This window comes from Octodon degus, unplaced genomic scaffold (assembly GCF_000260255.1).
Source record: "Octodon degus isolate 3935 unplaced genomic scaffold, OctDeg1.0 scaffold00155, whole genome shotgun sequence".
Lineage (NCBI taxonomy): Eukaryota > Metazoa > Chordata > Mammalia > Rodentia > Octodontidae > Octodon > Octodon degus.
This window is the reverse complement of record NW_004524731.1, coordinates 1,101,383-1,113,311: the sequence shown is the minus strand read 5'-3', so window position 1 is coordinate 1,113,311 and position 11,929 is coordinate 1,101,383. Positions and strand designations below refer to the sequence as shown.

The window sequence follows — 11,929 nt, the reverse complement described above, 5'->3', positions numbered from 1 at the left end:
GTGGTCTAAAGCACCTACTTAGAGCAAGCTTAGCAAAGCACAGGGACCGCGGTTCAATCCCCCAGCACCACATGCCAGCTAGCCCCGCCCCCTGGTGGGCTGAGCTGGACACACACACACAAATAAATAAATTTTTTTTAAAAAAAAAAGATTGCATTTTTCAGTAAGTGGTTTTCTTTCTTTCTTTCCTTTTTTTTTTTTTTTTTCTTTCTTCAGTAAGTGGTTTCTTCCCAGGATCTGCAGTTTTGTGGACATAACCAGTCATGATTTTCTCTGCCTAAGCACAGCCTGCAGGTCTGTGAGGTGTCCTGCTTCAAAAGTCCCTCTGTCCATGTACCTGCCTGTGGCATCTGTCTGTGCAGAGGCGTATGTGTGCTCACTTGGTAGGTGGGAAAGCAGTCAGACAGTGGTCTCTACTGCATTAGGCAGCAGGCTGCTGGACCTAAGGCCAGCGCTTTCAGATCCAGGTACTTCTAAAAGCCACACTCCCTGGGTCTGGTTTCTCACCATGAAGACTGGGGTCCCTGTCTTTCTGGCCTGAGGTTAACCTTTTAGAAGGTTTGTATCCAACCTGCACCCACTCCATAGCTGTCTCCTGTGGCCATCTCTCACCCTGGCACTGTGGGAGGGATTACTGGACACCTGGAGTTGAACTGTTTTGTAGTTGTTCTGCACCTTAGATTTAAGCAGCTAGCCCCTCCCCAGCGTGCAGCAGATGCACCTGCGCCCTGAGCTGCTTTCTCTCTGACAACTGTTAGGGAGTCTCTCTCTTATTATTTTTTTTAATAATTTTATTGAGAAACAAATAGCCATGAGACAGTTTCACAAGCGATTACTAGCACATTTTCATTAATTAATACATTGCATATTGTTGTCTTAGTGGTTATTCATAGTACAAGATGCAGACATGATATCCTGTCTCAAACACTATTAGAACAAATCTCTCACTGAATTAAGAGAATACAGCTGTATATCTATCCTATTTTGAGTATACAGATACAAAAGGGTCATTCATTTGTATCCCACTTTTCTGGTTAGTTTTGTCAGAGAAGGGCATTCCATTGTCGTTTAAATATTGTAGGTGTGATCCAGACACTCGATCCCACTCCTGGTACCAAATTCTGTCTTAGTTACTCTTCTCTTGTTGCTGGGACAAATACCTGAAACTCAAAATGAAGGAAGGAAAGGTTTATTTAGCTCACACTTACTGGAGGTTTCAGTCCATATTCAGCTTGGTCCAAGGCAGAGAGCAGCCTTCCGTGGTGGCAGCAAAGAGCAAGAGCACAAAAGGAGGAGCAGCAGCAGCTCAAGCAGCCAGCCTCTCTCCCCTCCTTACATTGTAATGCAGATTACCTGCCCCAGGGTGGGTGCAGCATCCACACCCACAGTAATCAATCACAAACTCCAGAAGTCGCCCCAAGACTGTATAACAGGCTTTGGGGGGACATTTATATACAAACCAGAACATTCTGCCTCTGGACCCCCAAAAACTCATGCACATTCCTTTATGCAAAAGTCATTCTAGTCCATCTCTAAAAGTTGCCAAAGATAGTTTCAGCACTGCTGAAAAGTTCAAGTCCCAAGTCTCCTCCAATACCCAAGGCAGACTAGGGAGTCTTTTGGTGTGAAGTGCCCTGTTCTTCTGTAGTTTACAGTACCTGGGCTTTTCTCAGGATTAGTGCTCTGGCCAGGTCCATCATTGTTTCTCCCTGGAGCTTCTAGCTCTCCAGGGCTCTGTCTTCTGGGGTGCTGGCCTTGTCTGCAGTCAGGTCCGTTGGTTGTGCCCCTGCCACCTTACGCCAGGGGAAACAACAGAATGGGCTTGGCTGTGGCCAGGGCACTGCATTCACAGGCACAGCTGTGGCAGAGAGAGCATTGTGTATTTATTGCACAGGGCTGGGTTCCCTGATATTTGCCATTTTGGAGACCATGTTTCCAACGGCTTCTAGAATGTTCTGTCACCTCAGCATCTGCATGCTTAGTGCGAGCTCATGGTCCCTTCCTGTCCTCTGTGGTGGGGATGTGCACTCACAAGTGCTTCCTGGCTCTTCTTCTCGGCTGTCTCCTGAACACGTGCACAGCTTGACCCGTGCCTTCTGGGATGAGAGTCTCCCCTAGCATCACGTGGGCCCGTGTATTGCTTGAGTTGGTGTCCACATCGCTGACCACACTCTCTTTTCTCATTCACATGTTTCAGACCCAATTTAGCAGCTCGCTGCCTGTGACCCAGTGTCCTGAACAGCTGCAGAAACCTGAGCACTTTGAGGTCACTGGAGAAGCCTCAGCTGACCCTGCACAAGCTACCTGTTAGCTGGTGCCAGTACTTGGCAGTCCCGGCCATCCCTGCTCTGAGCTGCACAGGCCTCTGCTCCCTGGCCTCCCAGTGCCCCTTTCTCCTAAAGTCCACCAGTGATAAATGAATGACTTAAAATATTTTAAACATGAGTAATATTTGTATATTTTGAGAATAGCTTGCATTTCATTTGAAACACTCATCCTTGTATTATACTTACTTGTTTGTTATTACCTCAAGATCTTTTTATTGTTGTTTTGAGATTTGATTCTCTCAATGCAGCCCAGGCTGGCCAGCTGCCTCCTTAGCTTGTGCCCATTGATAGTTTTAGGGTAGTATCCTGCTTTTAAATATAGGATAGAAAAAGTCCTGAGCTAGACATTCTGAGATTCTGCTGGGTATGGTTACTTTGCATTTTGCTTCTCTGAGCTTAGTTACTTGGAGGAGGTCAAGTGTGGTAATGGATTAAATGCAGGGTGAACCGAGTTCTGTGTTAAAGCGTAACACTTGCTACATAGATCATCACCATGTGTCCTGCATGATACATTTTCTATGGTATTCCCAAAGCAGTTCAAAATGTGGAGTTTGAGTTACACCTGCCCCCAGCAGAGAACCCTGTCAAAGGGGTGGGTGCATTGTTTTAGCAAGAGGTGGAAGTCGGAGCTGTGGACATTCAAAGAGCATGGCAGCTCCCAGAGAAGACCCTGATCCCCAGCAGGAAGGGCAGCCAAGCACACACCCATTGGGTTGGGCTCAGCCACGAGGAGGAAGTGCCTTGGGGACAGTCAAGGCCCAAGACCTGGGCTCAGCCAGAGCAGTTGGTTAGGAACACCTTTTCATTTTGGTTTCTCAGCACTGAGAGTGAATGCGGAATTGCACTGGGCCAGTGGTCTAGGTCCTGCTTCTCTGGAGAAGGTGCTTGTGGGCCGCAGCGTAGGGAGGCCAGCTGTGACTGGTCATGGCGAGTGCGGAGCGAGTGTGTGCTGTGTTGCTCCCCTGACCTCCCACACGGACGCCTCCTCTCAGGACCCCAGTGGGTGGCACAGAACCTGGCCCTCGGTGCCCTTCAGTGGGGATCCGCCCTTCAACCTGGTTCGGCTGTTTCCTCCCCTGGGCACCTGGACCACAACAGTGTCCTGCTGTGCGTCTTCAGCTATGCCATCTGGAACAGGGAGGCTGTGGTGAGAGGAAGAGGATTCAATGGGGACAAAGCATGCAGTGTGGTCAGTGCTGCTGCCCAGGTGCCCCCAGCTGGAGTATGCTTTTAGATCGTTGTGTGTCATCAGCGGCTACTTCTTACCTGTCACAGGCTGGTTTTTGCAGCCCTATACTGCTGTTCTTTCTCTTTCATTTGCTTGAGTGCTGTTTCCGCCTGCTTACTGACTGGGGTTGTGGTAGTAGATGTACTGGGCACTGTGGTGTGGCTCTGTGGACCGTGGACTAGGAAAGAGGTGGGACTCCAGTGGCAAAGAAGGAAGTGTTAATGACTTTGACAAGCAGGTGTCTTGCAGCTTACTAATCTGCTCAGAACTTTGTTACACATTGTGAATAAATTAAACGCTCTGTCCTGGGATTTGGGTCAGCTGTGTGATGGTGGGAACTGTTGTCTTTCCTGCCCCAGCCCGCATCCCCAGCACGACACAGACAGACAGACTGACACACACACGGATATACATGGATCAGAAGTCAGAAAACGAACAGTGCTTTCTTAAAACACCGTGAGTGGTCATGGGCGAGCCCTTATGTGCTCTCAGAGTCGGGGGTCCTTGTGTCTGCTGTGTCGCCTGGGTCCAGTCCTGAGCTTCCTGGGGGGCTGGCTCTGACAGCCCCTGCCAGGAGTGGGAGGTTGGCCTGAGGTGCAGTTGTCAGGGCAAGCTGTCCAGGCTCCCAGGGCACCCACATGCTGTGCGTGCAGGTACTCAACTCAGCCATGAGAAACAACCACGGATTTAAGTAGGAAAGGGTGTGATGCTCTCAAAACCTACGGACTCCAGCTTATGACGCTGAGCGTATTTCTGTTTGTGAAACTGAAGAACAGTGTAGAGGTTGAGCCTGATGTGTTTGTTCCCAGATTCTAACCATGCTGGATTTCTTTCCAGGTCTCCCAGTGTTAAAGTATGTGCTGACACCAAGAATAAAGGCAACTTATGTTGCATTTGATTCTATGAAGAATTATATAGAGGCCATTTATGATGTTACAGTGGTCTATGAAGGGAAGGACAAAGAAGGCCGGCAAGTAGAAACCACGACCATGACTGGTAAGTTTGTGTTTGCATGTGCCAAAGTGAATTATTTATAACACATGTAAGTCGGAGATCTAACGAACATTATCATCAGGGTCTTGGTCTGGCCTCAGTCTCCTAAAGGACTGCGTAGCAGACCGCTTACATAAGAGAGAGCAGTGGTGTGATTTTGGGGTGTGCAGGAAGGTCAGAACTCTCTCCCACTCTCTCAGAAGTAAGGACAGGGAGCTCTGCCAGACAGCCTATACTTACTTGGTTTTCAAACAGAGGAAGGGGATACTGAGGTAAGGCAGGAGCTGAGCAGGACCATGGAGTCAGTACAAAGACTTCTCCAAGCAGTCAGTTTACCAGTTGGGAGAACTGCTTGCTTGCTAAGGTTGGCGGCTCCAGTGCTCTGCAGTACGGGATGTCAGCAGCCGCCTCAGCCATGGCGTCTTGACTTCGGAGCACTGTGAATGTTAGCTTTTCCAACACAGCCAGAGGTCTCTGATGGGCAGCTTAACTTGCAAAGCCCCGTCTCCAGCAGAATGTCATTTTAAAAATAGGGCAGTGGGCGTCCCTTCATTTCCTTGACCTGCTTTGTGAGGTGTTCCTCAGCTGTCACAGTGGACGTGTCACTGTGCCTGCTCAGTGCGCTGTGCCTCTGCTGCGTGTGGTGCCCTGGAAGCCTGTGTGCCAGCCTCCTTCCCAGCACAGGCACAGACATGGGGGGTGCCACAGATCAAAGGGGCCGGCCTAAGAGGCTCGCCACAGCGCTGAGCTGCATGCTGAGGGCTGGGCTGGGCTGGTGTGTAAATGAGCTTGCATGGGGTGTTTGTGAAATGTGTGCCATCTGTCAACAAGAGGGTGACTTCCTTTTTCACATAGCTACTAGGTTTTTAGCATTGAAAGGTATTGTCTGTGTCATACGTCAAGGAAAGGAATCTTGAATGAGCAGAGTCACTTAGGAAAGTCGGAGCAAAAATAGTCCTGGCTTCAGCGGGGCAGGGCCCAGGGCAGGCAGGCAGGGTAGGCTGGGTACTGCCATCTCCCTCCTGACCCCTGTGCCCCCCGCACTGTATGGGGCACTGCCTCCATTCAGTAGTGGGGAGCGCTGCCTCCACTCAGTAGTAGGGAGTGCTCCAGAGGCCGTCCCCTCCCTCGGAAGGCAGTGTGCTGAGCTCCCAGGGGCAGACCTCACCAGGGCACCCAGCTGTACCACATCCCCTGGGCATCATCCAGGCACTGTTAAATCACCTGCTGCCACCCTGTGTGCGCTCCTTGGGACCAGGGTTCTCCAAGTGCAGTGAGCGGGCTCCCTTGTCCTACATCCTTGTGTTTCCTAGTAACAGGATGTGCTTCACTGCAGCTCGGAGAGAAGTGCCTTGCACTGAAAGACGTAGGCAGGAGCTGCCCAGAGTGCAGAGTTGGCCCTCATTTTCATGGTACAAATAACATTACTTGGGGCTGGTGAGATGGCTCAGTGGTCTAAAGCACCTACTTAGAACAAGCTGAGCAAAGCACAGGGACCACAGTTCAATCCCCCAGCCCCACATGCCAGCCAGCCGTGCCCCCTGGTGGGCTGAGCTGGCCACACACACACACACACACACGCACACACACACGCGCACGCGCATAAAAATAAAAAAATTATAATGACATTACTTAACCATGGTTTCTAAAATAGTAAAAAGTAAAATTTTGTCTCTTTGTTAGAATTCCTCTGCAGACACTGTCCAAAAATTCATATTCACATTGATCGTATCGACAGAAAAGACATCCCAGAGGAGCAGGAGTCCATGAAGAGGTGGCTTCACCAGCGCTTTGAGAAAAAAGACAAGTGAGTAGCATGGACCACTGTGCACACCCGGCTCGCTGAGCATGCCACTCAGGCAGATGGCACACCTTGGCACCCAGCGCCCGTGGTTCGGGCCAGACCCTGCTCCACACCTGCCTGTCTGTGGTCACCCTGTCACAGTCACCTAGAAACCTTACTGTGAAGGTCCCCCAGTGTGTAAGGTAGAACAGCAAGCAGATCCAGCCCCTCCGCCTCCACATGAAGCCCAAACAGGCTTTGGGTTGGCAGGGTGGGGTGGGTTGATCCCGCGGGGCCTTCCCCGCCTGCCCGTGGTCCTTGAGCCCTTTCCATGCTGCTCACACTTCTGTCTGTGCACGTGGAGCTGTGGAACGAATGTCAGCGTGGCTGGGCAGGCGCCCTGGAGTGGGTGCAGGTGGCCTGGCGTGGACCTCCGTGGGGACAGGGACACCCTGAGCCCGGGGCCGCTTCTCTTTTGGAGAAAAGTATTTTCTTGGCTGAAAACTTCAGGGCATTGATTTACTTACACTTCTTTAGCTGCCAGTGAGAGCCTGACACTTTCTGAAACTTACCATATTTGGGGGGAGAAGTGATTTAAAGACTTACATTGTTGGAAAGAAATGGGCCTGTTGCATTTTACATAGGAATGCAATTTTTACCAAAACCATATTGAAAAGTATACTATTGTATTGTAAAAAGTGCTTCCAAAATTATATTTAAGAAGTTGTGCCCAAGGGTTCTCCTTGTTGTGTCTTCTCCAGAGACTCCTATTCCTTTCCATCTCTTACAATAAAATATTTCAAAATTAATCCTCCTGGTCCACCTTCAGTGAGAATTCCTTAAAATGAAACCTGTTGAAAATGAGTATGTTTAGTTTCTCTGTATCTCTAACTTGGATTTATATGTGACATAAATTTACTAAGCCAGCCATTCAGGGCCTTTTTGGCTGTGGAAAAAAATAATTTAAGCATGAAGATCTGTGTATTGACATGAAAATTATTTTCAGAAAAAAACACTTGAGAAGTGTGTTTCTGTCCCATGCGTGGAGCTGTGAGGCAGTACAGGCGCTTTCCTTTCTTGTGCTTCGCCTTTGCAATTGCCAACCTGCTCTGGGGCTGTAATCCTACAGTTTTTATGAGAGGAGAATGAGCCGCCCTCTCTGGCCTCGGGCACTGGGGCAAGGCTTAGGTGTGGCCTGCCGTCCCAGAGCTGCTGCTGTGGCCCTGACCTTGGTGGCCTGGAGCAGGATCCATGCAATTGTGAAGCATTAAGGGTACCCTGGAGGCTGATGTCCCTTAGGCAGAGTGTCCTCTGGTTATTTCCTTTGTTGTCCTTGTTTTGCAGGAGCCCTGCCTTTCCCCACGCCTAAGTACCTGGCTGGTCATTTGTGGAACTTACATACTGAAATGACTAACACAGAAACTTAAATTTGAATGTTTTTCGTTCTGGGTACAGGTTGCTTATGGAATTCTATGAGTCACCAGATCCAGAAAGAAGGAACCAGTTTCCTGGGAAAAGTGTTAATTCAAAACTAAGTCTCAAGAAGACTTTGCCATCAGTGTTGTTCCTGAGCGGCTTGACTGCCGGCCTGCTGATGACGGAGGTCGGGAGGAAACTGTATGCAAACGCATGCATCTGCGGAACCGTCTTTGGCTGCCTGTGGGTCTCCTTCAGAGCGTGAGCAGTGGGCGTCCCTCATAGATGGCCACACACGTGACATCCACTTGCTTCCTGAACTTAGCAAGGAGTGTAAATAAAGCCCCGTTGACCGAACAATGGTAAAATGGAATTTATATAAAAGCCAGTATGCATTTGATTTTGGGCGAACATTGTTTTCAGCGTTAGAGCAGGAATTACCGAAAAGGTCAAAGCTAAGTGGACTTCATGCTGTTCTTCCCATGTCCCTTGAGCTGATGTCCCCCTCAGACGACTGTTAGGTTGTGATTTGCTATCGCACTATAATTCAGATGGCATATGTTCACATCACCAGGTAGCGGATTTCATTATGTTTGTTATTGTCAATGTCTGACACCCTGACAGCCCCGATCTCTCGCCGCTGCGGCGTTTGCCTCACTGCGTAATCCTTGGCTTTCTGCTCAGTGTCTGCAAGTCAGGGAGGAAAGTGCCTCCGAGTATCCAGACCCTCGAGGACACAGCAGGAAGTGCTCCGGGTGGAGCTCTGTTCAGAGTGTGTCTATTGTACTGCATTACTAGCTCGTTTTACTTCATATTTGTGAAATAATTAACATTTAATATGTATTGAGATCACTTAATTTGCATACCCTTTAACCTACACAAAAGAATATGGTAGAAAATGGCAAAATGAAGTTTAAGTTAAAATTGTCACTGATTCATTGTCTGAGAACTGTGACTTGCCTAGCTTTGAAGGGTTACCCTGTGCTATTAGTAATTCCCAACATTGTGCCATAAGTGCTTAAAATACTAAGGTTTCCTGTGATCGTTTATATCAAAACAGTCACGGTGAACCTTTCCGGTAGATTCTGAGCCTCCGAGGTGGCAGGGCCTGCAGGCATCCTACCCAGGACCAGCGTGTGCCTTGTGACTGCTTCACTTCTTCGATTGAAGCCACGCATCAGACGTGGAGCTTGTCTGTGTGCCGGCCCCGTAGCTCCCGCCGCGCTCTGCCCCCCTCTGGGCTTCCTTAGCGGTGCTGCCTGGTGTCGCCCTGGTTCGGAGTCCCTCACCCTGGCTCTGGGGCGTGAGCTTGTGAGCTGCTGTGGCAGCAGCTGGCACTCATCCCTCTGAGGAGTCGCCTTCTGCCACTATCGGCCCATTTCCCATCTGTGCGAGAAGAGCTGCCGGGTGACCGGCGTCACAGAAGCAGTGTGTCCCCCGAAAGGAGGCGGTCTGAAAGCTTGCTCTGCTCTGCTCTGGTTTATCTTATAGTATGAACATGCTTATCTGCAGTCCTTTATAATAACTTTTCAGCTAACTGCTACTTAGGGGCTTTTTAAATTTCTTTTCAAAATTATGTCTGACTCAGATGAAGTGCACGAATTGACTCATAAAGAAAATGAAAGAATTGAAGGAAATCGTGTCCAACTGTTATATTGCTTTCCTAAACAGAAAACAAGCCATCTCTTGCAGTCCCCTTGGAGGGTCAGGTGGTGAGTCTGTGTACCCAGGATTCATAACCACCTGCTCCCACAGAATACAGTTAGCCTGACCACAGGGGGGAATAGGTCAAACTTGGTTAAAGTGCTCTCATGACGAACTGTAATTTTCTCTTTCCTGAAAAATGAAATTTAGATCAATCCCAGGTCTCTGTTAAATACATTTTTTAACAGTGCTAATTTTAGAGCTTATTTCTGACAAAATCAAAATAAATGTAAGCTGTGATATTTGAATATCATGGGTATGGTCCAGTTTTAGATTTTGAGGAGCTGTATCATTAGAATTATATGGCTTATAACTGGACTTAGCAAGGTCAAGTGACCTGCATGAAGTTACCTGAGCACTGTTTCTTACGTCTCTGCTCCTACACATCTCATAAAAGGTTTATAAAATCAGTGTGAGAAAAATTTACGTCAAAATGAAATTTGTCTTTCATGCATTGATTTTGTCTTAATTTATCCATCTTCTAAAATTAAAATCTCTGCCTACCTATGAATCTTTACATACAATATCATTTAAGCTTTGTTTGTGTTGTTCTTCTTGGTTTATGATTTGCTTCTTATTTAACTGCTCTTTATAAGGCTGCCATTGGGGTGCGTGTTTGTGGTTTTCAGCAAAGGGTGGATTTGGAGGAAAGCAATAAAGTAAAATAGAATTTGCTGTCTGTGATGTCTGTCGCTGAACACTTTGTGACCCAAATATTGACCAACGGTTTTCTGTTGCATAACAGAATGTCTGGTTCTGAATTGTGAACTTATAATTCTGTATATTTTTTAAATTACTAGATGAATTTTTTAAAAAATGCAACAAATAATGAAGCAGTATAACACTTTGGATATATAAATGATCTATGTAGTTCAAACACTGTGTGGCCAGTATTCATTGCTTGGCAACTCTGTAACCGTTAGGTGATCTCAGGAAATGCGTCAGACGCCTCGCGCGGGCCAGCTGGGCGAGCAGCTCCCACATGCGTGCACTCGGCTTGCTCAGGTTCTGTTTTCATGTGATTTCTGCACAAGCGGTGGCACAGATTTTCCTGTGTGTGGATTACGCTTCGTGCTCTAATAGCGTGGCTCTTGCTGACGTTTGCTGCATAGGTCTGTGCGACATGTCTGGACCAGACCAAATGGAATTACCATTTAACTTCCTAAAGTGTAGGTGCTAGATGTAGATCAGACCCTACAAGAGAAGAGCAAAACGTCTGTTAGAGTAGTATTTTATGTATATAATTGCAAACAATAACGAGACGAATTGTAACCTTAACTAATACTTGGTTTTATTTAGACTGAAATTTGAGTAAAAGATTTTTTTGAGCAGATTCTCCACAAGCCAACTTGTACAAAACTATGTCATGTTTTATAAGCAGACTTCTCTGTCCCTCTTAGGCTAGTGTTTATTGATGACACACTTTTTAGACTAAAGATTGTCACAAATACAAAATTTCTCAGTATGACTGAGTGTAGGATCTAGATAGTGGCCCAGCATGATGTGGGGTCAGTGCTTGGGTCAAACACGTATTTGGAAAGTTGAGATTTGATGTATAGGTAAAAATCCATGTCACTGCATTTTAAACTATTCAAATATACGTTTTTATGTCAATAATTCACTTTAGAAAGTCCTGGCTGAGATAGTGACCCTGACATCATTTGGCCTCTTGTAGGCGGTCCTGCTGCCTGCAGCAGCGGTGGCGGTTGGGCAGTCTCACGTGGAGCAGCCGAGCCAGCGCAGCGACGCGTGGTGAGGCAGGCATCCTGAGAGGAGGGAGTTGGGACCTGATGTGTCGCCGTCCCAAGCGTGCCTGTGGCCCGCCCGGCACCTCCATCGCTGTGGGGTGTCCCCTGCAGTCTGTCCTCCAGCGGGGCTCGTGCGAGGGCCTGGCCCCATCTCAGAGCTGCTGTGCCCTCTGGTTGCCTCCCCTTGCCCTCCACCACCTCGGCTCCTGGGCGCGCTGAGGTGAGCGGCTCTCCCCACCCAAGCCTGCCTGCTGCTCACCTCCGACCCAGACCCTGGCCGGAAGCCTGTACAGACTGTGACTCTCCTATCAGTTGTTGGGTGCTTTTGTCCCAGAGAGAAGGCTGGAAGCCCCTGAGGTGGGAGGGGCTGTGACCCAAACACTTCTGAACACAGCTGTGTCAGTGGCCGAGCCCTCTAAACACGACTTGGGGCCGTCAGCCCTAACTGTGACAGGAACCAAGCTGGAGCCTAGAGCTCCCTAGGCTGTATGTAATTTAGTAACTGCTGGTTGTCATCCCATGGCAAAAGTTACTTTGAAGAAGCCCATTCCAGACTAAACCTCAGGCACCTCTGTGCTGAAGGCGACCTGACTGCAGTGGGCGTCTCCTGATGGTCCATGGGAGCAGCCAGGCCACCTTTGCCATCCCACGTGGATGTGGGCAAGGCATGTCCTGCAGTGTCAGAAGTCTTCCTGTCTGAAGCGTGATGAGCGTGCTGCCCGACAGGAAA

The 11,929-nt window shown here is 48.5% G+C and overlaps 1 protein-coding gene across 1 annotated transcript in view; it reads left to right on the top strand.

Annotated features, from left to right (window-relative positions):
- Nucleotides 1-10,126, top strand: part of Agpat5 (1-acylglycerol-3-phosphate O-acyltransferase 5) — a 51,184-nt gene extending 41,058 nt beyond the window's left edge. The window contains exons 6-8 of the mRNA XM_004642504.2: nucleotides 4,393-4,551; nucleotides 6,232-6,355; nucleotides 7,787-10,126. Of these exons, the coding sequence (XP_004642561.1) occupies nucleotides 4,393-4,551; nucleotides 6,232-6,355; nucleotides 7,787-8,012 (509 nt within the window). The 3' untranslated portion in view covers nucleotides 8,013-10,126. The remainder of the gene's footprint in view (nucleotides 1-4,392; nucleotides 4,552-6,231; nucleotides 6,356-7,786) is intronic.
- Nucleotides 10,127-11,929: the final 1,803 nt, after the last annotated feature.